Below are 26,150 nucleotides of genomic sequence, written 5' to 3' on the forward strand. Positions count from 1 at the left end.
GTGTTGTTAGTCTGGGGGTGAGTATATGACAACTGCATGGAAGAGGACTTAGAAGGTTGAGGGGAATTTCAGCTTTCCTACTGAGTGCTAGCAAAAAAGCATGGAGCCCCAGTGGCTACCAGCAGGCCTCTTAGGACCAGGAGAGGAAGCCGCCTTGGGTGGCAGAACAAGAAACCTAGCTGCTAATGACCTCCAGAGAAACTGGTTGAACTGAACCCACAGCCTGCCTCCCGGTGAACTTCTACTTCTGTGGATTTACTAGTTAAGCTACTTAAAGCTGGGTTTTCTGCCATTGGCAGCCCAAAGCAACCTAATGGATGCATTTCCCATCACCAGTCCCAGAGCAAGCAATGTCATCATTGCAGGACCCAGATTCGTGAAGCCACCCCTCAACAAAGTCCTGACTCTGGTTCCCGATTCTGCATGCCCATCCCAATGTCATTTCCTAGAAATGCATTTTACTGTGTCCCTCTAAGGCTGCCTCAGTGCCTATGGGATCAAGACCCAGCTCTTTAGCTTGACTTTCAAGGCTCCATACAACTGGCAGAGGTCTGGTTATGGGGTGGAGAGGGCTGAATTTCAGAGCCACAGAGACCGGGATTGAAGACAGGACTTTAAACCATTTTACCTCTCAGCATCTTCGCTTCCTCGCCTGTAAAGTGAGTGCCCGTTACTGTCCTTCTTTGCATTTATAAAGGGAAGTGCAGTGATCTTGCTTGTTTACTTGTTTATTCATTTGTCATTTGTTTCCCCCACTTGAAGGTAAACCCCATGAGGGCAAAGAGACTTTCTGTCTGGTGGTAGATGCTCATATCCCCCAGCTGCTGGGACGGCTGGCAGCAGACAGCCCCCAGCTAAGAGAAAGCTTCAGGGATGGCATCAGAGGATGTGGTGACAAGCCCTCCAAAGACCGACACCTCATCCAAAGATGGATCTACGTGGGGCATAGAGGCTGGTCTCTCCTGTCTCAACCTGGACAGCTCTAAAGGGTTGTGCTCTCTTTAGAACTCCCCGTAGGGCTGGCTAAGACCTTAAGTAAGCCTGCCTGCACTATAGCTTGGCTTCACTCAGCTTCCTCCCCCGCCCTCCCTAGGGGGCGGATCCCAAGTACACTCCCTAATCATTCTGCTAAGATGTTAAATTCAGGCTTCAGAGTCAGCTTCCCGGGTACCCAATCTGCAGTGTCTCACCTCCCCACTCTTCCCGGGAAGCTGTAGAGCCTGTCGCATAGTGGGTGTTCATTAAGTAAGTTTGTTGAGTGAACCTATGAATGAATCAAGTGACAGTTCCTCTAAGACTTAGTTTCCTTATCTGTAAAAGTGGGACGATGTCACAAGTGTCATGAAGTCCCTGTAAGGATGAAAAAAGATGACGCACATGACAGCACTGGTATCATACCAGGCACAGGCAAAGAGCTTGGGAAACAGTGGTACAGGCTGAATCAATACCCACTGGATGCCAGGGGCAAGGCTAGGAAGTTGCCCAGAAAAGGGAATTCAAAGTTGAATTTTTTATTAACTCTCCCCAGTTTGGTGGGATCAAGGGTCAAGAACCAAATAATTCTAAGGCATGATGCAGAAAAGGCTGCAAAAGAGTGAAAGAGGGGGCGATGTGGGAAGCAGGGATGAAGAGGCTGGAGGGACCACCACCGGAGCCACCTGGCCTTGCACGGATGGCCAGAGACAGCATTCTAGACAGGAGGCACAGCCGGAGCAAAGGCATGGAGGCCAGGAATAGGGGAAAATGTGGTTTGCTAAGAGAGAAGCACAGCAACAGAAGAGCAGAAGATACGCTTGGAAGGCAGGTTGGGCCAGATCACGGAGGCTAGCAGAGTGCAGGCTTCAGTCAGAGCGCACCTGGGAGCCTCTGAAGGTTTCTGAGCAGCAGAGTCTGACGGCAGACTGTGCTTCTTCAGGAAGATGAAGCTACGGGTAGAAGAGGGTGGATTGGATGGAGGCGCTGTAAGTCACCAGAGGGAACCTGCCTGAGTCTCTGCTCTCTCCCCCTCAGCACCAAGCCTGGGCAGGGCTGGCCACAGTGAGGGCTCAGCCAATAGAACTGCAAAGGACTAAAGGCATTTTATTTTTTATGGTTGGGTTTTGTTGGGAAGGGAAAGAGTCTCACTACAGTTCCAGAAACTACTGAACCCAAACCAAACATTCCATCATGAAGGGGAGGCTAAAACCCTGATCATCCCCAGCAGACACCACACCCAGCCCTTGGGGACCCCAGCGGCAGTGTATTTGCACTCTGTCTGCATTTCTCGCATGGCTTTCATGCCTACAGGGGTTGGGGTGGTGGGTTGCTTCCTTCAAGGACAGGAAGTGTGCGGACTGTAGAATATGATTACACTGGGCCAAGGAGGGCTCAGCCCTGGTCCTTCGGGGTTGGAAGGACAAAGCCCTGTCTCTCTAACCCAAAAATCTGTAAAATTGGGTGGCAGGTGGCCCCGGCCCTGCTTCTTTTTTTGCCCATGGCTAAGGACAGTTAAACTCCCCTGAGGACCAGGTCACTCGGATGGGGGTGGGGGCGGTCCTGGGCATTACGAGACGCTTAGCAGCATTCCTGGCCTATCACCTCTAGATGCCAGGAGCATCCCCTACCCCACCGCAAGCTGTGACAACAAAAATGATCTCCAAACATTGCCAAATGTTCCCTAGGGGACAAAATCGTCCTGGGTGGAACCGCTGCCCTAGACTTAGGGCTCCAAGTGGCAGCTTCTCTGGGCTACAGATGCGTTTTATTTGGCCATTCAGTGTTTTCAGAAAATCTGACTCTTTCCAGCATTTAAAAATCAGGAAATTGCCCTTACAAGTCCAGATTTTCAGCTTCTCTTGAAAAACTAGAAGATCCAGCGAGGCTGAGCCCCGACTTGGAGCACAGCGGCCCCTCGGATGGGGTTGTACTCTCCAGTTGGCCACAGCATCTCCCTTCACCCATCCCTTTGAGTTTATGACCCAGAAACCAGTGGGGTCTCACTGGGGGCAGCCGTCTGTATCCCCTGGTGCTCATCAAGGCAGCCATCCCAGACCTGCCAAATCCAAACGTGTGAGAGGATCTTTCTACAAGAGCCCTTCTCACATGCCAACCTTTGAGAGTCACCGAAGAGTCTGGTTCCTGAGGCTGAACCTCCTGACTCTCCCGTGGACCCAGACCCCACTGTCTGCATAGAACCCCACGCCCCTGAACCCATCCTCCTGTCTGCACTACCTCTTCCTGTAGCTCTGTGGCCAGTTCCTCACCTGGCTTTGATTCGATTTACACCAGCATTTATTGAATGGCCTACTACATACGAGCCTCCACGAGGCACTAATGACACAAAGCTGAGTGAGACCTGGTCCCTGCTCCATCAGCTGCAGCCAGCATTTCTGGAGCACATTCCATAGGTAAACACTGTCCAAAGTCACCTCCATATATTATCTAATGGAAACCTTTAAGGCAGGTACTATTATTATGCCCGCCTGGCAGACGAGGGCTGGTGGCTCATAAGGGTTAAGCAACTTGCCCCACGCTGTACAGCTAGGAAGTGGCAGAGCCAGGATTCAACTTTTGGTTGCTCTAACCCCAAAGCTGGCACTCATAAGGACCTTCTGTGGCCTGTTTCCCCAGGGCCAAGACGAGATACAGGCACACAGGTGAAGAGAAGCCACTGCAATGCTGTCACAGAGATGAGTCCAGGCCACAAGTCCAGGCTGCAAAGAATGGCATACCCTCTGGACGCCACCAGCCCATCCGATGTGCTTTCTCACCACTTGTGCAAAAATCTGCATCCTTGGGCCTTACCCTCACTAGCAGGCAGTAGAGTTCTCCTTGGCCTGGTCCTTCTTGGCCCACCTGCCCTGCTAGGACTAAATCGGCCATGATGGCCATCTCTGGCTTCTCCCTTCTTCCTTGTTCTGATAACAAAAGATGAGATACAGGTGGCACTCACCCCTGCTTGTCTGATCACACCAGATGGTCCATCCAGCACGGGACCCAGACTGACCAGAGCGCTCTGGTGCCCTGTGTCTAGTGACTGGGTCAGAGATGGAAATGTATGCCAGGCTGAGCCAACAAGAATTTTCCCTGCAGCTTTCTAAGAACCATACTCTCAGATCATCTCTCCTCTGGGGTCACCAAGCAAGGACATCAGGGGTCTCGAGCTACCCACCACAAGGAGAGTTAGGACCTCGACAACAGCATTTCTGTCCTGACCTAGTGATGCTAAGACTTACCTCTGGACTTTTCCAGCTTACAGAATCCCGTGAATTTCCACCTTTGCTCATGTGAAACAATACTGATGCACTCCGCTTATTTTAGCATGAAGACACCAAAATAACCACAGGGTGAGACAGCCTTCTGAAAACCCTCTACCAAGCACCAGCTTTCAAACAGTTTCTGCAAAAGGACCAATTTTCAACCGACTAGAGAGAGCATAAGCCCCTTAAAGGCTGGGACTCTGGCTTTGCAGAGTGCTGTTCACGAAGACTTGCGCACAAAAGCAACTCCATACTACCTGTGCGTGAGCTAACCAATACGCAGAGCCAGCGAATGGAGAGGGTAAAAGGGGGCCACCTTTGACTCTCGCTTTTCTGCAAAACACAAGACAAAACCAAATCCTGTCCATTCATGTCAAGATGGCACCAGATGGCAAAAATTTTTTGACACAGTGTTCCTGAGCGAAATCAATGTCTTCACCAAAAGTCCTGCTGTGGATGGCTGAATTTGCTTTTCAACGCAGGGCTGATCTCGCTATTAAGGGGAAACCCTCAGAACTGTCACTACAAATCCTAGGACTTCATGAGCTGTATTTGAAAAGTTCTCTTTGCAAAAGGTATGTATCTGTCTCCCTCAGGCTAACTCAAATGTGGAGCTGGTCATTCTGCACATCTAGAAAACATTAAAATTCTGGGTTTCAATGACAAGACTCCCTCTCACTTCTCCAGAGGAGACCGTTCGAAACAACCCTTAGAAAACTTTAAGGCAGTGAGTAAGGTGGAACCTTCCTCAACTCCAACCGTCCCCTCTTTCATCGCATCAGGCGTTGAGTCAGCAACACCTGTCTCCCTTTTCTCTTTGCTTGATGTTCTCATGTCCAGTTTTCCCCCTTTGGGAACATTCCATGGTTTTCCTAGTTCTGAGGCTCGAAGGAAATAATGGGAAACAAATACACAAACAAAGTGGGAACAAATATACAAACAAAGTAAAAACAAAAACTCTGTCTCTTTTAGTGCTAATCCACTGCTTCAGCTTATTTTCTCATCAAATAACAAAACTGGAGACCCACAGATGTTCTCCATTTAAATAAATGATATATGTAAGCACTGGCCATCTCCCAAAGAGATTGCATTTTTATTTCCAAAGCAAAGGCTTGAGGGGCATGTCTTGGAGGGATGGGGCTTCTCCAACTCTGTCCTGGAAGGTCAGTTTATCCCTGAACACAGCCACTTGGACAGCTAACTGGCTGCCATTCTCCGGGCCGCGTCCTAACTTGCCAGTAACTGGGCTGCCAGCGCTCTGGCACGTCCTTACCCCTTGCCTCCTAACATCATCCTTAGCCTACACTCCGCCCACCTTCCACCAAGACACTTGTTACACTTCCCCCTCCCCCCACCTTCTTCCTTTCCCTGCTCCTGGACACCTCCCTTCTTTCCTCCCCTTCCCAAACTAACTTCTGTCTCCTGTGGCTGCAACTCCAAATGTTGTCATCTACTTGTTTTCACAAGGAGCTGGAACACCAGGGCTGGGATATCGGGCAGCAAGGAAACAGGAGGCCCTGCGACCATTCATCAAACGTCCTCGGCAGAAGTGGGCCCCACTAGTGCCTCCCAGGAGGCCAGCAGCAGGCTAAGGCAAAAAGCCTAATGTTGTGTCTGTCACCCTCTTCCCCCCCTAATTCCTCCCAGCATCTCTCTGGGGACCCTGTTTGTGCTGAAAGCCTTCATTTTCAGAAATGCTTAAAATAACAGGTCTGAGGATACCTTGGAATGGCATGACCAAGTGACCTGATACGGTCAGGCTAGGAGTTTCTGGATCTCTTCTAATAATACTAAATATTATTATTCATATAATACTTATCGTTAATAGTAATGCTTAGTACTATTGATATTACTACCAATAATACTTATCATTAAAGAAAATAACAACAATAATAGCTATCGTTTCTTTGATCTCTTAGCGTGTACCAGGCCCAATGACAACTGCTTTACTGACAGTACCTCACGTAAGCCTAATATCAGCCTATGGGATATAACCCCACTGTAACCCCACTTTAAAGATTAGGACACAGAGGCTCAGGGAGGGTGAGTAATTTGCTCAAGATCACAGAGCTAGTAAATGTGATTCTCTCAACGATTCCACTCTGTTGCTTCCACCCTGTTGCTGGGAGAGCTATGACTCCCTGTGCCTGTAGAATTTTTTTCCCCAAACATTCCAAAATAATTATAAAGCGTATATTCCTCTGCCTTTTACCAGAAGAAGCATGCAGATTATTTAAAAGGCTCTCCTTTAGGTCACCGTCAATATCAGACCACAGATAGTACCCAGTTCCATTTTGTAGAATCTCCTGTTTTCTGTGGCCACGTCCTGACCCCACCCCCTGGCTTCCAGGCCAAGGCAGAAGGACACAGTGTGGACTGCTGGGCTGAGTCTCCGTGAAAGCAGAACATACTCAGGAATAATCTTTCCTATGTCCCTGATTTTTTTCATTTTTTTGGCAAGAGTTGGGGGACATAAATCTCTCACAGATAAGCATCAATAGGCTCAGGGGACGGTGAGAGTCTCTGTATCCTAAGGAGCGTGACAAATCCGTCTTCCTGAAAAACCAATAGCTACAAAAACCAGAAGCCCCTCAGTCTTGAGCTGTTTTCTCCCCCTCTACATTCTCTTCAAGGTGAATATGGATGTTGTCAGGCTTATCTGTTGGATTCAAAACATTATTGATCACTTATTCCTGCTCAATAGCTGACCTGAGATATCTCTCTAACTTCCTTGTCATTTTATGATCTGATCTTCTACTTTATTTGCATTGTTTGTGAATACCTATGTATCCACCCACCTATCCACCACCTTCCCACCCATTCACCCATCCACCCATCCACTCATCCACCCATCTACCTATGAACCTACCCATCCACCTATCCACTCATTCCTTTCTATTTCCATATCAACCTCCCTGATCCAGGCCCCTGTCACCTTCCACTACTAACTTGTATATTAGTCAATATGTATAACAACTGAGTCCAGCAACTCTCTTTTCAAAGCCATCAAATGCACGAAATCAGTCGTCCTTAAATTTGGCTCTGGCCACAACACCCCCTACTCAAGAACCTTCAGTGGTTCTTCTTTGCCTAAAAAATAAAGCCCAGCTTCTCACTCTGACACCCAAGGCCCCCTTGATCTGTCTCCAACCTACCTTCCCCACCCCACCACTTAATTTCAGCACTCCAATATTTAAAACACACAGAAGAGTAGAGAGAACAATAACAAACACCCATGAATATGCCACCCAAATTAGATAACCATTAAAATTTTGCCATTTTTGCTTCAAAATCACTCTTAGGAAGCAAAATGTTACAGAGAGCACTGAAGCGTTGTCTCCTTCCTTCCTCCCTCATCCCTCAATAACTCTTGTGAAGCTGGTGTGTATTCTTAGCCAGTCCACCTTTGTATAGCTCTGTTTCAGACAGGTATCTAAGAATACAAACAATATGAACTGTTTGAGTTTTAAATTTATAAAAATAGTATAGTGTACCTTGCTTTCTTCACCCAACATTGTGTTTTCAACTTTTATACACAATTGCTTTATGTAGATCTAGTTCCTCCATCTAAATGATTGTATAACAGTCCATCATGTGACTATCCATAGCTTATTTAACCAGTCCCTCCACGATGGCCACTGAGGTGATGATTTCCCTTTGTTTCTTTACTACAAACACTATTGCAGAAAACCTCCTTGCACAAGGTTTTGTGTGTGTGCAGATATGCTAGAATATTTTAGGTTGTACTTAGAAGTGGAACTGCTGGGATACAGGGTATGTACCTCTTCCTTCTCTGTCACAAGACACTCCCAGTGTTCTCCGAAGGGGCTGAACCAATTTACATGTTTATTAGGAGGACACAAGTGGCCCTGCTGCTCCACATTCTTGCCAGCACTTGGGATTATTTGACCAATCTAATGGGAGTCAAACTGTGTCTCATTTTCTTTTATTTTAGCTTCTCCTGATTACCTGTAAGTATGAGCATCTTTTCTTATATTTTTAACCATTTAAATTTCATTTTCTGTGACTTATTTATATCTTTTACCCATGTTCCTATTGGGTTGTTTGCCCTTTTCCAATTTATTTGTGGGAGCTGATTTTTATATTCAGGTTATTAACCTTTTATTAATTCTATGCATGCCAAATCTCTTTTCCTTGCCTGGTCTGTATTTTCCCCTTATTTATTTGTTGCAGTTGTTGTTGTATAGAAGATTTTAAAAATCTTTATGTAATGGAATTTATCAATATTTTCCTTTATGGTGTGTGCTTTTTTGTTTTATGTTTAAGCAACCTTTTCCTACCCGCCAAGGTTTTAAATAGAATCTTCTACATTTTCTTCCAAAATTTTTTAAAGTTTTGTTTTTTACCTTTAGCACTTTAATCCATCTAGAATATATTTTGGGGAACTAAGGTGGAGGTCTAATTTTATTCCATATGGAAGAAAAAGTGTGTGTGTGTGTGTGTGTGTGTGTGCATGTGTGTGTGTGTGTTTAAACCAGTTCCTAAAAAATAATAAGAAATGGACAAGCAACCAGTGGAATCAGATCCATTTACTAAACAGGCTATCCTTTCCCCTAATCTGTAATGCACCACTGCCATATACTGTGTTCCCATTTGTGGGGGGCTTTGTTTCTGGGCTCTGATCTGGACCATCGGTTAGTTTACTTAGCATTGGTCTAATATTACCTGTTTTACTGACTATCACTTAAGAGGAAGTCTTCATATCTGATAAGGCAAATGCTCCAACAAATACTAAAAAAATAGAGCCTACAGGCCTTATTTTCTTTTTATGGGGTAATCAAGTTAAAAATTTAAAGCAAGTAGAAAGCTTTAAAGAAAATCTTTGGAAATAAAATATGCATAATTCTGAAAAAATTATGGGGCAAAGAAGAAATTGCAAAATGCAAATTATGAAATATTTATATCTGAATGATAATGAAAACATCACTTATCAAAATTCCTAGGATGCAGCTAATTTATAGCATTAATGGCATTAATTTTCCATCATTCTTGTTTTCTAATGTATGCATTTTTTCTAAACTTTAGTTTCTGCTCTGTTAGATTCTTTTTTTTTTATTAATTAATTAATTTATTTTTGGCTGCATTGGGTCTTCGTTGTTGTGCGCAGGCTTCCTCTAGTTGCTGCGAGTGGGGGCTATTCTTCGTTGCGGTGCGCAGGCTTCTCATTGCAGTGGCTTCTCTTGTTGCGCAGCATGGGCTCTAGGCGCACGGGCTTCAGTAGTTGCAGCCCGTGGGCTCAGTAGTTGTGGCTTGCAGGTTCTAGAGCACAGGTTCAGTAGTTGTGGCACACGGGCTTAGTTGCTCCGCGGCATGTGGGATCTTCCCGGACCAGGGCTCAAACCCATGTCTCCTGCATTGGCAGGTGGATTCTTAACCATTGTGCCACCAGGGAAGCCCTAATGTATGCACAGGAATGTTATTAATTTTTATATATTGCTCTTGTAATCAGCCATCTTGCTGAATGCTTCAGCAGGAAGTATGAGATTTACTGGTGGTTTTCGGTTAACACCCTTTATTAGACTAAGGAGGTTTCTATTTATTCCTAATTCGCTAAGAGTTAAATGGTGAAAAGATAAAAGCATGCTTTTTAAAAGTCAAGAAAGTATTCAATATCCTGTGATAAACCATAATGGAAAAGAAGATGAAAAAGAATGTATATATGTATAACTGAGTCACTTTGCTGTACAGCAGTAATTAACACAACATTGTAAATCAACTATACTTCGATAAAAAATAAATTTAAAGAAAGACAAGAATGCCATTTCTCTCCCATTTCCCTCTACACTATATCAGTTGAGGTCCAAATCAATATAATAAGGCAAGAAAAAGAAATAAGGTTATAAAAAAAAAGAAAGACCACCATCAGTTAGAACTAATCAGTGAGTGGTTTCCTGAACATATTTTCTTATTTCTGACCCTTTATTTAACCTGTGTGCCTGAATGTTCCTTCATCCCACCTCTAAACTTAATTCTCACTATGTTCTTTCTCAAAGTCCCAATAATCCTCCTAATAATAACTAATATTTAATGATTGCTTACTGTGTACCAGGTAGGCATCTTATATCATCATTTTTTAATCCTTACAACAACCCTAAGAAAGAGGTTTTTTATTAGCTTCCTTTTGAAAATGTTGAAAGTCAGCGGTTTAGGAATTAGGTTGAGCTCACACATCTGGAAAGTGGCAGAACAGGGATTACGCAGTCTGTCCATACCCCTAACCACTGCAGTAGACTGCAATGCCGGCCGACCTGCTCATGATCTGGGACCCAGATTTTTCTGCCAATGTGCCTTTGCTTTGGTCTAGAATCCTGTCTCCTACTTTTCCCAGATCTCTGCATATCCACTGGGGACACAGCAATGCACCACTCAGATCCCCTTCAGGACTGGAGGACTTATTCCCCCAGCTATGGGGAGTGCTCCTGGCAGGCACCCCCAGCTATCAGCCCTGTTTGGAAGTGCCTCACCAAAGAGGCACCTACCCAAGGCCACATGCCCTCCCAGGAGCAACATGAGGGTATAAAGGCCTAGTTTCCTCGCCACAACCCAGGACAACTCAGAAGGGCCACCCCAGCCTCAGAGCTCCCCAAGGAGTCATTTGAGGCCTTTCTTGCAAATTCCCTGAATCCTGCCTCCCTCCCTTCCTTCTGCAGTGGGGACCCCAAGAACACTTGATAATACACCCCTGCACCATAATCACTGTCTGAGAGTCAGCTTCCTGGGAACCCAAGCTGGCATAGATCCTAATCCTCACTTCAAGATTCACTTCAGATGCTGCATCCTCAACATAAAACCTTCTCCAAAGTGCCCCCCAGCCCAGATTAGAAGTCCTCCTCCCTCTGAACCAACTTCCCTTTCTGCTATATTTGCATCACTGATGCACATCTGTCTTCACTTCCATTGTTCACTGCCAACTCCTTGAGGGAAGGCACTGTGTCTGATTCATCTCTCCATCCTCTTTAGCACCTGCCTTTACCACTAAGCATGGGCTCTTGGGTCAGACAAATCTGGATTCAAACCCCAGCTTCACCTTTATAGGCATCAGTTTCCTCAGCTGTAAAATGGGGGTGATGACAACATCTTCCTCTAAGTCTTTAAGAAGTGAACGCTTAGCCCAGAGCCCGGCATACAGTAAGCACTCACTAGTTGTTTGTTATCTATGATTACTGCTTATCTATTGTCACAAAAGCAACAATACATGTCTGCTGAGTGAGTTGGGAACATGGCGACCAGCTCAGCAGCCTCAACTAGCAGAGCGAGCGTTCACAACTTGTCTCCCTGGCAGACAGTGGAGACGGCTGAAGGCTCCTCATCCCTGGCAGTCTGCCCACTTCACTCTCTCTGTCTGTGCAGGCATCAGAGCTGGACCCTCCAGCATGCAAACCCTCACTCTCTCCTGCAACCCAAAAATAAAAAATAAACTTGGCTTTGAATCCAAGGCCATTGGTGCTTTTGATCTTGGTCACAAAGCAAGGCAATTATTGGATACAAAAGCCCTGATTTATTTATGAGATGTGACGGACATCTTCAAGGCAGGAACGAAAAAGCTCACTGAAGACCAAGCCCTTATTGCCACACAATGAATGACTGCTTTCAAACACAAGCCCCCCGAATGCCCTCTTTTCTCTGCTAAGAGTCTTTCCTCATTAGCGCTTCCTTCAGAATACCGCAGCTTCCAACAATCAAACTCACTCCACGGCTGGGGCAAGTAATTAAATTCTGCAGGCATCAGAGCAGAGAATAATGGATGGTTATTGTTAAGGAAGCTGAGGCTGGAAATGAAATGGGCTTCAATGCCCAGCTCAGAAATGGTTGGGGCGGGAAGAGAGAGCAAGCAGGGTGCAGATGGACCCTCCCTGTTGGTGCACCATGGTGGGCAGTGGATTCAGGACTGGACCTGGAGTAGAGAACCTGCATCTGGGGCCGGATTCTGTGCTTACCAGAGGTGGGCCTGCATTTCCTCACCTGTAAAAGCAGAAGGTTGGACTAGGCAAGTCATTCCCCATGTGTGATCCCCAGATCAGCAGCATCAGCAGCGCCTGGGAACTCGTTAGAAATGCAGAATCTCAGGCCTCACTTCAACCTGGTGAATCAGAAGCTGTGGGCATGGGGCCCAGCAATCCATGTTTACCAAGCCCTCCAGGTGATTCTGATGCTAGACTTTGAGAAGCTCTGTTAGATCATGTTTAAAGATGAGGCCACAAACTCAAATGCACAAAGGGCCAAGGAGCTAAAATAAAGGGGTCGGTGTCATTCACCGGACAACCCACAGGGGCTGTGGGGCAGTGGAGCGAGTGTGCCCAGCCTGAAGGACCAGCGGCTACTCAGCTCTGGACAAGTACCACCAAGAATGACCCCATGTTGTTCTGGTACTGTCAGAGCTTCTGGCTTTTTAAGAAGAATACAAAGTTCTGATTTTTATGCGAAATCCCACAATTTTAAAATATTTAAAAAAAAAAAAAAGGGCTTCCCTGGTGGCGCAGTGGTTGAGAGTCCACCTGCCGATACAGGGGACACGGCTTCGTGCCCCAGTCCGGGAAGATCCCACATGCCACGGAGCGGCTGGGCCCGTGAGCCATGGCCGCTGAGCCTGTGTGTCCGGAGCCTGTGCTCCGCAACAGGAGAAGCCACAACAGTGAGAGGCCCACGTACCGCAAAAATAAAATAAAATAAAGTAAAATATTGGTTGAAGTTTTCTTAACATAGTGAGGGCCAAGCAGATTACACTTGAGAACCAAATTCAGCTGTGGGCCACCATTTTGCAGCCTCCGTTCCAAGGTGCCGTGGACCCTCATCATGACACTCTGTCCCCTGTGCTCTTGCCTTTGTCCTAACACTGAACTCCTAACCTCCTTTCCCCACTTGGGAGACTCCTATTCATCCTTCAACACCCAATTCAAGCATCACCTCCACTGTGAACTCATTCTCAACCCTCTGCCCCACTTTCCACCTTCTCCACTAAGAAAGTAGAGAAGAATCAAACACGGGGCCAAAGAACTGACACGTAGAAGAAAGTAACACAGAGGAGGAAGACATGGAGAGGTTATAAAACAGGCTTCTCCCACAGAGGAGGAATGAGGAAACTCTTGGAAAAGTTACCGTATTGCTGCTTGAAAAATCGCTTAAAAAAGGACACTGAGGGCTTCCCTGGTGGCGCAGTGGCTGGGAGTCCGCCTGCCGATGCAGGGGACGCGGGTTCGTGCCCCAGTCCGGGAAGATCCCGCATGCCGCGGAGCAGCTGGGCCCGTGAGCCATGGCCACTGAGCCTGCGCGTCCGGAGCCTTTGCTCACCAAAAAAAAAAAAAAAAAGGACACTGATCCCATTTGACCAGAATCTAATAAAATGAAGTTTTAAAAGGGCAAATATAAAAAAACACAAGGACAGAATTCATGGACAGATTAAAAAACATTTGGTACAAAATCCCCTGGAGATTTGAGCTGAGAGTTCAGAGTGGGTCAAATGCGCTGAGACGATCATGAAAAAGGCAAGTGCCTTCATAGGTTTCATTATTAGAAATAAAGTGTCTAGACAGCCCTGCTCTCCTCTTATCTGGTCAGAGCTTTCTGGAGGGTTCTGAGTGGTTCTGAATATTAACTTATGCCGGTCAGAGAAGCCCTGGAGCCTGACCCAGGAGGAGAGAAAACTCAAAGCCAAGTCACGGGGGTCAACTGAAGGAACCTGGCATGTTTACCCAGAGGCGGGAAGGGCCTGGGTGTGTGGTCATGAGTACCTGATAGATTTCCATGTGGATTGATCTAGGTGGCCCAGAGGACCTGTGAGTGGAAACCCTGAAAGATTTCATCTCAACATTGGGGAGAATTTTCTATTGGTCTCGGTTGTCCCCAGACGTAATGCAAGGTAATGAATGCCCATTATTGGGGGAGATCTGGCAGAGAGAGGACAACTCATGAAGAGGATGATAAAAGGACCGGAACAGAAGGCCTAGTGGACACCCATTGTTTTATTTCACCCTTCTTGTAAGAGCACCCAGTTTTTCCTGGGGAACCACCCTCAGCCATCCTTTGTCCTATGCATAAGGGGGAGTTGAGTGTATGCCCAGCTTCAGGAGCACTCGTGTGACGCACACTGGTCCAGTCAGAGCCTGTAAGACCCAATTCTGGGAGAAGGGACCTCTCACTTTCCGCTGGACTTGAAGCAGGTAGGATGTAAGCCTGGGGCTGCAGGGGCCATGTGGTCATCACAGAGAGAGAGACTGACTATGCATGAGCCCTTCTCCCACCCCTCCTTAAAAACACAACAAAACAAAAAACTGGAAAACAAAGAAAACTGGCGCAGAATTGCAGAGAGATTGGGTTCTAACAACACCCTTGGTGCCCTTGAAGCCCCCATGCCTGAAGCCAGTCTTGGCTCTGAAGAGCCGATAAGCTCCCTTTCCTCCCTCAAGCCAGCTGAGCTGCGTTTCTGTTGTTTGCAACCGTAAGAATCCTGATCACTACGGTGGCTGCTAAGAGCTCATCCAGTCGGTTCTGCTCTGGTGGATCCACATCTCACAGTTAAAGCAACGGCCACCTGCATGCACAAGTCCATTTGCCCAGATGAAGCCTAGAATGGCTGTGGAATGAGAAGTGCTGCTTCCAGGCACTGCGCACTGTATTGCAGAAGGGGAAACGGAGAATCAGGAAAAGGTGAGTTATGAAGTCAAAGAGCATTCTGCACCACTGAGGAGCTGGCAGGTGGAGCAGCTGCCCCAGGCCCAGGCACAGGAAGGACACCTGGCCTGGAAGCCACTCCCACCTCCTGCAGAGGCAGTGACAGAATGTCACTTGTCAGATGGTGAAGGACTCCCACTCCAAGTGTGGCACTGTCACCATCTCCTCTTCCCAGATGAGAAAAGTGAGGCTCAGAGAGACTTACCCAGGGTCACAATGTCAGTGACAGGTGGCTCTGAGACAGACTCCAAAAGCCCAGCCGTGCTGCCTCCTGGAAGTGATGACAACTGGCCATTCTCAGGCTTTACCTTCTCATCTGTAAAATGGGCTAAGTGATGATCTTGTTCCCCAGTCTGGCAGGAGACCAGCCCCTGCAGTCATTTGAGGTCTGCAGAACTATTATTATGTAAGGATGCAGGGCTCAGGGCTGAGATCATCTATAACTGATGTGACACAAGGGGGCCACGCTGTGCTAAATCAGCCAGTCAGGCCCCGTCCCCCAGCTCTCTCTTGGCCCAGAGGGGCCGGGTCGTTTCCTTTGTTCCACAGGCACAGAGCTGGTAACAAGGCAGCCAGGAGCTCAGCTGTAGACCTTTTTTCATTATTTTCCACCCTGTTAACCTCCATCACAAGTGAGGCTGCTGTCAGCCTAAATGAGAGCTGAAAAGATTTATCTCACTTGTCCCAGGGCTCAGCTCAGGAAAAGATCCTTCATTTCCTAAAGGCCCAGATGACCCTTCCTCTGTGAGTCCCTCCCACCCAGAAAAATAGATGTGACAGTGGCAGCAGCAGGCGGGGGCTTGTGATGGGACCAAGCAATCTGAATCCCTTCAGTTTGGCTTTGCAAAGCACTATGTGAAATTTTTTTTTTATTGCACTGTATTTACCTTTCTAATTATGTCTGCTTACGCAAATATTAAACTTAGACTACACTTCATAAACACAGCCCCAGGAGGAGACCAGAGCAGATTGTGTGGCGGGGGGCAGGGGGGGGCGGGGAATTAGCCTGCAGTTACAATTTTGCAATAGAAGTCATCCTCAAAGTGGACAATCCACATACAGACCAGGGAGAGATGACTATATTTCAAACCAACTTGTCTTCTTCCTCTGTGTGTCTAGCAATCCCAGGTCACCTCTTCCCTAAAACTGGTGCCTGGCAAGAACAGATGAGCTGGATCATTTTAGTAGTAATAGTCTCTTACACTCCTATTATAATAGCCAGCTTTCCTGAGCACTTAGTGACAGGTGCTGCTTTCCATGCTTTACTTGGGATTAATAACCCTCTTAACCCAAGCAACTGCCCTGTGGGTATTTCTATCCCCATTTCACAAATAAGGCAACAGGCTCAGAGAGTTTCAGTAACAAACCCAAAGACACACAGCTAATAAACAATGGAACCAGGATTATGAAGCCAGAAATTTAAGACTTGTGGACCCAAAGACCATATCCTGAAACACTTGTCAATAATACCCACCTCCTTCACTTGCACCATTTCATTTAACCCTCATACTGCCCCTGGGAAGCAGATGATCTTAACCTCATTAGATAGACAAACAAATGAGCAAAATTTGACGCTAAAATTCCTGTTACAGAAACAGATCTTAAGAAAATAGCAGTGGCCCAGCCAACATCGTTCTCAATGGTGAAAAACTGAAACCATTTCCACTAAGATCAGGAACAAGACAAGGTTGCCCACTCTCACCACAATTATTCAACATAGTTTTGGAAGTTTTAGTCACAGCAATCAGAGAAGAAAAAGAAATAAAAAGAATCCAAATCGGAAAAGAAGAAGTAAAACTGTCACTGTTTGCAGATGACATGATACTATACATAGAGAATCCTAAACATGCTACCAGAAAACTACTAGAGCTAATCAATGAATTTGGTAAAGTAGCAGGATACAAAATTAATGCACAGAAATCTCTTGCATTCCTATACACTAATGATGAAAAATCTGAAAGAGAAATTAAGGAAACACTCCCATTTACCGCTGCAACAGAAAGAATAAAATACCTAGGAATAAACCTACCTAAGGAGGTAAAAGACCTGTACTCAGAAAACTATAAGACACTGATGAAAGGAATCAAAGATGACACAAACAGATGGAGAGATATACCGTGTTCTTGGATTGGAAGTATCAACATTGTGAAAATGACTATACTACCCAAAGCAATCTACAGATTCAATGTAATCCCTATCAAACTACCAATGGCATTTTTCACAGAACTAGAACAAAAAATTTTACAATTCATAAGGAAACACAAAAGACCCCGAAGAGCCAAAGCAATCTCGAGAAAGAAAAATGGAGCTGGAGGAATCAGGCTCCTGGGCTTCAGAGCATACTACAAAGCTACAGTAATCAAGACAGTATGGTACTGGCACAAAAACAGGAATATAGATCAGTGGAACAGGATAGAAAGCCCAGAGGTAAACCCATGCACATATGGTCACCTTATCTTTGATAAAGGAGGCAACAGTATACAATGGAGAAAAGACAACCTCTTCAATAAGTGGTGCTGGGAAAACTGGACAGCTACATGTAAAAGAATGAAATTAGAACACTCGGTAACACCCTACACAAAAATAAACTCAAAATGGATTAAAGACCTAAATGTAAGGCCAGACACTATAAAACTCTTAGAGGAAAACATAGGTCGAACACTCCATGACATAAATTACAGCAAGATCCTTTTTGACCCACCTCCTAGAGAAATGGAAATAAAAACAAAAATAAACAAATGGGACCTAATGAAACTTCAAAGCTTTTGCACAGCAAAGGAAACCATAAACAAGACGAAAAGACAACCCTCAGAATGGGAGAAAATATTTGCAAATGAAGCAACTGACAAAGGATTTATCACCAAAATATACAAGTAGCTCATGCAGCTCAATATCAAAAAAACAAACAACCCAATCCAAAAATGGGCAGAAGACCTACATAGACATTTCTCCAAAGAAGATATACAGATTGCCAACAAACACATGAAAGGATGCTCAACATCACTAATCATTAGAGAAATGCAAATCAAAACTACAATGAGGTATCACCTCACACTGGTCAGAATGGCCATCATCAAAAAATCTACAAACAATAAATGCTGGAGAGTGGAGAAAAGGGAACCTGTTGAGCTGTTGGTGGGAAAGTAAATTGATACAGCCACTATGGAGAACAGTATGGAGGTTCCTTAAAAAAACTAAAAATAGAAGTACCATATGACTCAGCAATCCCACTACTGGGCATATACCCTGAGAAAACCATAATTCAAAAAGAGTCAGGTACCACAGTGTTCATTGCAGCACTATTTACAATAGGAAGGACATGGAAGCAACCTAAATGTCCATCAACAGATGAATGGATAAAGAAGATGTGGCACATATATACAATGGAATATTACTCAGCCATAAAAAGAAACAAAATTGAGTTATTTGTAATGAGGTGAATGGACCTAGAGACTGTCATACAGAGTGAAGTAAGTCAGAAAGGGAAAAACAAATACTATATGCTAACACATATATGTGGAATCTAAAAAAAAAAAGGTTCTGAAGAACCTAGGGGCAGGACAGGAATAAAAACGCAGACATAGAGAATGGACTTGAGGACACAGGGAGGGCGAAGGGTAAGCGGGGACGAAGTGAGAGAATGGCATGGACATATATACACTACCAAATGTAAAATAGATAGCTAGTGGGAAGCAGCTGCATTGCACAGGGAGATCAGCTCGGTGCTTTGTGTCCACCTAGAGGGGTGGGATAGGGAGGATGGGAGGGAGACGCAAGAGGGAGGAGATATGGGGAGATATGGGGATATATGTATACGTATAGCTGATTCACTTTGTTATACAGAAGAAACTAACACACCACTGTAAAGCAATTATACTCCAATAAAGATGTTAAAGAAAAAAAGAAAGTAGCAGTGGCCCATCAACAGATGAATGGATCAAGTACATGTGGTATATCTATATATACATATACAGTGGAATATTATTCAGCCATAAAAAAGAATGAAAGTCTGCTATTTGCAGCAATGTGGATGGACCTAGAGAATATTATACTTAGTGAAGTAAGTCAGACAAAGACAAATACTATATTACATCACTTATATGTGGAATCTAAAAAACAATACAAATGAATGTATATGCAAAACAGAAACAGACACACAGATATAGAAAACAAACTACTGGTTACCAAAAGGGAGAGGGGAAAATTAGTGGTATGGGATTAAGAGACACAAACTACAATAAATGAAATAAATAAGCAACAAGGATATATTGTGTAGCAGAGGGAAATATAGCCATTATCTTATACTTTTAATGGAGTACAATCTACAAAAATACTGAATCACTATGCTATACACCTACAACTAATAGAATATTGTAAATAAACTATTAAAAAAATAGCAGTGAATGTGACAAAGGTGTATATAAAAGAAGCTCACAGCAGCAGTATTTATAATAATATGGAAATCACTGAAGTGTTCAACAATAAGGGATTGGTTAAATAAACTAGGGTACATCTGTATGATGAAATACTATGCAATCTTTCAAAATGTTGTGGAATTATATTTATTGATATGGGAAAATTTTGTAATCCAGTGTTATATAATTTGTTAGGTGACATAAGCAGAGAGTAAAATCGTATATGCAGTCTGATCTCATTTGGGAAAAGTACATACATATTCTAGAAAGTGTATAAAATCAGCGCTCATAGAAAATGTATTTACATATGTACATATAAAGAAGTTCCTATGACAACCAAAGTGATTATGGCTGAGTGATAGCATTTCAGGTGATGTTAATTTCTAAGTGTTTGTTTTTGAATTTTATGTTTTACGTAAGTGTGAGCTCATCTCTATGTTTCCAAATCTCCTACAATGAGTGTACTACTTACCTAACCATGCAAAGGTTTTTATTTTTGTGGTGATGGTGGTTGCTGAAGTGGCTGAGCCCCCCAGCCACATCCAGGACTCAAACTCAGGGTTTGCGGTGCCAAGTCCAGGCCTCAGCACCCCGCACCCTTCAACATGCCTGACCCCTGGTCCCAGGTCCCCAGACCACACCCCACCATGGCTGGCTGTCTTGCCAAGGCCAGCCTGGGGCAGAAACTCGGGTGGCCCAAGTACCCACCTTTTTGAAGAGTCTGATGACATCCTCGCTGATTTGGGAGAGGCGAACGATGACATTGTTCATGAAGATGTCATTGAGGGTGGCATGGTCTCGGCTCTCCCGCCTGGTCTGATGCAGGACTAGATACCAACAGTTCACAGGCGAGAGGAGATATTGGTCCTTCCTGTGGAAACCAAGACAGCTCAAGTTGGCTCCACTGAAACTGCCAGCCACACAGTGTTCTACGTTGTCACCCACCGCGGCTCTTTTGACCCTCATGGGGCCCTTTCAAACTCGTTTTATTATAACATATTTAACAGCTGGGGCAACAGAGACCGTGAGGAAGCAATTCTCCCAAGGTCACAGAGCAGTGCTGGGGCCAAAACCCAGGTCTTTGACTAGAAGTCCTATCCCGTCCTACTCTCCCACTGGATGTAGCACTTGCTACATGTATCTCTCCCTTCTGAGAGGAAGCTGTCTTCCCTGGAGTTAAGAAATACTAAACCAGTTGTGCTTGAAATTCTTGTATGAGTTCTAGAAATATCCAGGGGAAAGAACAAGAAGCGGACCCTTTCCTTCCCCTCCTTGCCTCCCCCAACCCCTGGGGGTCCCTCAGGCTCTTAACCTTTTTGTCCTCCTCCAGGGTCAGTCCTGGTCTCTTGGCCTCTTGGAAACACATTCCTTTGCCCCTCAATGGAGCTGAGGGCCTGGAGGATTTCAGGTTCTATACTTGGGAAGAGAGCCTAAGGAAATCTGCTTTTGAGTGAAGTACACACAAGACAAATCTTTGTCCTTCAATGACTGACACATTCTTAGTGTCCTCTAGCTGGGCATTATGCTAAAAGAGGGGTTCTCAAAGTGTCGGGGTCCCCAGACCAGCAGCAGCGTCGCCTGGGGTCTATAAGAAATGCAGGCTCTTGAGCCTCACTCCAGCCCTGCTGAATCAGAACCTCTGGAGGTGACCCGGTGATCTGGGTTTTAACAAGCCCTCCAAGCTGCTGATTCCCACGCAAGTCTGAGAACCACAGATCTATGCACCAGTGTTTCCCGAAACTTGGGAAATGGGATATTTCCAAAAAAGAAGTGGGGGATATCTCTCTTCTCTGTGCTTTACCAAAGACCCCTCTGTTAGTCTCAATAAAGTGTATATAGTGTCCAGGAAGACAGTAAAGGACAATCAGAAACCAAAATCAAACCAATAATCCCACGTTGCCACATGGGGCATCTGGCATGTGTACTTGACCTAAGACCCTTCCTCCACTTTCCAAGCCAGGAAGGTGATGTTGGGGCAGAGGGCCATCCACCACCTAGGGTGACTGGCTCAAGGTCCAGTCCCCCAGGCCTGCCTGGCTCCCCCGGGGGGCTGGCCATGGTTCTCTGAGGAAATGCGGCCTCCCACGATCAGTGTTTCTGAGGAAGGGAATTCTGCTGACTTCCGCTTTGACCACATCATCCTCCCAAAGTCAAGTGGAAGCGTAGCCCTGAGGGCCTCTGGGCAGCCACAGCACGTACACCCCTCACTGCACCCAAACCCTGGGCTTGGGAAGGATAGGTGAGGAGAGGTCAGTTGACTTTTCCTTCTGTCACCAAACGGGCTTAAAAATCTGCCCAGGTAGTCGGAATTTGGGAGAAAGGAATTTGGTTGAGAGAGTGGATGGATATGTTAGATACATCTAAGGAAAATGGAGGAGACATTATGCTGTAAGAGAAACGAAGCAGTTTCTCCTTTGTTTATAGCCTAGAGAAAAGGCCAGAACACTGAAATCCAACAGCCCAGCCCAAATCCCTCAGCATTTATTCCGTGTCAGGTCTCAGGTGGGCTCTGGGTGAGCGTGGACACAGACCTGCCTCGGAGGGGCTCCTAATGAGGTGGCTGAGGCAGAAGGATTACAGTGGAAGGTGCTGAAGCGCTGGGATAGAAGCATGCAGAGCACCCGTTCTGCGCGAGAAGCTGGAGAAAACGCGGAGCCCACTCCACGTCCCTGTCACACAGGCCCCTTTGCTTTCCTGCCAGCTTCTTCCCGCCTGGGGTCTTCACGCGCGCTGTGCCATCTGGAATGTGTGAGCCCCTGCTCTTCTCTCTTCCTCTGAGTCTTGGCTTAAATGATACTCCCTGGAGAGTGTGCCTCGGAGGACCTCGCTCTAGGGCAGCGGTTCTCAGAGGTGGTCCCCAGCCCAGATGCATCAGCTTCACTTTGAAATTTGTTGGAAATGTAAATTGTCGGGGCCACTCCAGACCACTTAATAAGAAATCCTGGAGGTGGGACCAGCACCTGTGTTTTGACCAGCCCTCCAGAGGATTGCGATGCACTCTCAGGTTTGAGAATTCCTGCCTTAAGGAGTTTCCACTCCCCACCCACCACCCTACTCGAAGTTCTGTGAGAGCAGGAACTGTTTCTGTCTTAGTCACCATATCCAGTGCCCAGCAATGTGCCTGACATGCAGTAGGTGCTGTAGAAGAGAAACCCAACAGAAAAGGTCACATTTGTGCTGGGTCTTGAAGAATAGGTACGAGTTTTCTAAATAGAGGGGCAGAGAGATGGAATTGTAGGCAGAGGGACCTGTGGATACAAAGATAGAGAAGCAGCTCAGCAGAGCTAGAATTGTGAGCGTGTTAGGGGAGGACATAAGGATGGGGAGACAGGTGAAAGGTTTGATTGTGGCGAATCGAACACCAGCCTAATGAGTTGGGGTTTTATCATCTAGGCCATATGGTTCTCAACCCAGGTTGCACACTAAAATCACCTGGGAAGCTTTTAAAAAACACCAAGACCCAGGCCCCACCCAAGACCAATTAAGTCAGAATCTCTGGGGGTAGAACCTTGGTATTTTTAAAACATTCTCTATAAGATTCTAATGTGCATCCAGGGTTAAGAATGCCTGCTGTAGGCAGTGGAGAGTCATGGAAGTTATTTAAGCAGAGGTATGATCTAACCAATGTGTGTCTTAGAAAGATCATTGCGGGCAGACTGGAGGATGATGGACAGATGAGTGGGTGGGTGGATGGGTTGGTGGGTGGGTGGCTTGTTGGGTGGATAGACGGGTGGATGGATGAACAGGCGGATGAGTGGAGGGCTGGATGGGTGTGGGCAGAGGTGTGGGGCTGGAGGCAGGAGGACCAGTCAGGAGGTGACCCTAGTCCAGGAAAAGAGAGATGATGAGGGCCTGGGTGGTGGCCAGAGAAGGGTGAATTTAAGAGACTCCTCACCAAGAGAGCAGAGAATCTTGGAGACTTCCCGGAAATAGAGAGGGGGTGGGGGAGGGGGAAGTGGATGGTGATTCCGAGATTTGGATCTCAGGCGACTGGTTGGATGCTGATGACATGAACCGAGATAAGAACTGCAAGGGGAGAAGTGGGTTTGGGCAGAAAATAGTTTACATCCCATTTCCACAGCTTCCTAGGTGGCGATGGAAATGCAAAGATGAAAGGAGAGATGAGATAATTGAGCTGTTACCTAAATTACTTCAGGGGCTGAGCTCAGCCTGGGATGCAAGAATTGAACAGCACCAGGGAATTAAATGTGCAAAATTTATGGAAGTCACAGCCAGAAGGTAAGTTTCAGGGGAAAGGAAAAAGGTCTTGAAAGGGTGCAAAAGTGCTGGGACAGCTTGGGGACCATTAATTAGGTCACCTGGCCAGGGAGAGACTGGGTAAGAGAAAGAGTGGAAAGGAGGCGCTTTCCTTATCAGCAGCTGTGGGCAGGAGGCAACACAGACGCAGACGGGATTACAGGGGCGGCAGAAGGAGCAGAGGCAAGGAGGGGAGAGTTACCCGAAAGCAACCAAGGACTTGTCAAGCTAAAGTGAGTGGCTGCTGAGGAGATGAGGCCTTGGTTCATTCAGGCTTTCATTCATTCATTGTCTGTCTCCGTGTGTACGTGCCAGGCAGGCGAGGGGCTGGGGATGCAGCAGTAACCACAGCAGGCAAGACCCTGCTCCACAAGGCTACCTTCGCGTAAGGGAGACACACGAGGAAGCAGAAGATGATGATACAGCCTCATAAATGTAGTGATGGGAAGGAGACTACGGGGCAGAGGAAGCCCCCTCGCCCAGATCTGGTGGAGGGGTGAGCATGGATGGCTTCCTGGAGGAAGCACTTTCTAGACTGAGAACTAAAGGCTGGAATGGAGTTTGACAGGGGAGAGCTTTCTAGGTGGAGAAATATGATGAACAAAGGCCTAGAGAGAGCAGGTTGGTGAGTCAAACATAGTCAAGGGTGCTCAAGCATCATGTCCTGGAGTGATGGGGGGAGAGTGAAAAACAAGGTTGGAGAATTAGGAAGAGGCCACATAGTTAAGGGCCTTAAGTCCCAGTAGAGAGTTTGAGCTTCATCCTGAGGTTGGCGGGGAGCCACTGAGGGGTTTAGAACAGGGGAGTGAAAGGGTAAAATTCCACTTTCAAACTCTCACTCTGGCTACTGAGTGGAGGACGGGCTTGAGGGGGCCAAGAGGGAAGTTGAGGGATTCAAGAAACATTTAGGTGGTAAACTGACTGGACCCTGAGATTGACTGGTTGGGAGGGAAAAGAAGATGCTCAGAATGACTCCAATTCTTTCAGGCTGGGTGCCTGAGAGCAGGGGTAGCGTTTACGGAGATGAGGAACATTTACAGGGGCAGGGTAGGGAGGGAAGGCGATGAGTTTTATTTGAAGACGGCGAGTCTAAAGGGCTTGTGGAACACTCAGAAGGCGATATCTGGGCTAGAGAGATAAATGTGGACGCCGGCAACAAGCACTTGGATGATATTTGAAACCGTGGAATGACCTGGAACTCTTTACAAATGCACGTGACCACCACGTGGCAGAAAAGGCAAATTCTCAGGAGACCTGTCGAGGCTGCAGCTGGAGGGATGGGGCAGGGCTGCGCTCCTCCTGCCCTGGTGAGCTGGAAGAGGCCTACAATGGGGATGATGTGCCAGCCCATCCTCTGCAGACACTGTCCCAGGCCTGCCGTGCAACCAGCAGGTCCATCCTCTGGGTCCACTCCAGCACGGGAGGCTGCTTCTGCTCTCCCCATCTTCTCCCAGCCCTGGCTCCCCTCATGTAGGGCAGCTCATTTGGAGACTAAAAGACCGGGGTGAACAGGGCTGTCCACAGCCAGGGTCAGGGTGGAGTTGACCGCTCTGTGGAGAGCTGCCATCTGTGGCCTTGGTCACAATGGTACCTGGCTCTCACCATGTCAGAAAGAAGAGGGAAGGCCACAGATGGGGCCCAGCATGGTGAGACAGAAAGACACGATGAAACAGAAAGACACCTGGACTTGGGGGGGAGGGGTACCCCTGAGTCCATACTGCCTGTGTGACTATATGCAGGTCTCTTAAACCCTGTGGCCTGGCTACTTAGACCATATTGTCAACCTTGCTGTTAAACACCAGAAAAAAGCTCCAGGGTCAGTCAGCAGTTCCCCCACTGGATACATTCTTATTGCATATTTCACATGGACCAGTCCCCAGGGACATGACATGGAGCGCAACAGACACAGCTCCTGCCTCCACGGAGCTTACAGTCCAGTGGGGGAGACACATAACCCTCAGAGAGTTCAGCACGTGTGGATGGAGTCACAGCCACAGAAAGTGCCAGAAAGGAGAGCATGGTATATGAGGACTCATATCAAGGGGACCTGGCCGGATTCCGGGGGTCTCTGAAGTGTCCCTAAGGAAGGGGCCTTTCAGCTAGGCTCTAAAGGAAGAGATGGGGGAGGCAGGTAAAGGGGCCAGGAGAGTGGGCTTGCGGGTGACGATTCCAGGCAGAGGGAACAGAATGGGCAAAGGCTCACTGCGGGGCAGGGAGCTCGGTGCATTTAAGGCACCGAATGAAGGCCAGTGTGGCTAAAGCCCGGGGAGCAAGGCAGAGGAGGGGCAGATGCGGGGTCCCGAAGGCTCCGGCCACCCACGGGCCATCTGGATTGTACCGGGACCGCAGGAAGAAGCATCCAGGCCACATATGGCAGAGCTGGACACCGGCCTTCTCTTTTCAGGAGGTTACTTGTCCATTTTGAAAACAGGACCCCTTTGACCTGAGACCCAGCTCTCCATGCTAGCAGCCATTTTGCCTGCTGCAGCCACACTTCTGGAAGATGCCAAAATGAACCTGGGCAGGCGTTCTGTCCTCTAAGGCACATCTT

The 26,150-nt window shown here is 46.7% G+C and overlaps 1 protein-coding gene across 2 annotated transcripts in view; it reads right to left on the bottom strand.

Annotated features, from left to right (window-relative positions):
• SRGAP3 (SLIT-ROBO Rho GTPase activating protein 3) overlaps positions 1-26,150 on the bottom strand; it is a 259,740-nt gene that overhangs the window by 100,341 nt on the left and 133,249 nt on the right. For both annotated transcript variants that reach the window (XM_089919663.1, XM_022564631.3), the window contains exon 3: positions 20,051-20,213. In XM_089919663.1, the coding sequence (XP_089775789.1) occupies positions 20,051-20,213 (163 nt within the window). The remainder of the gene's footprint in view (positions 1-20,050; positions 20,214-26,150) is intronic.

The sequence above is a fragment of the Delphinapterus leucas genome, chromosome 10 (assembly GCF_059928025.1).
Source record: "Delphinapterus leucas isolate spDelLeu-1000000601 "Yukka" chromosome 10, BTC_Dleu_Yukka2, whole genome shotgun sequence".
NCBI classification, from domain to species: Eukaryota; Metazoa; Chordata; class Mammalia; order Artiodactyla; family Monodontidae; genus Delphinapterus; species Delphinapterus leucas.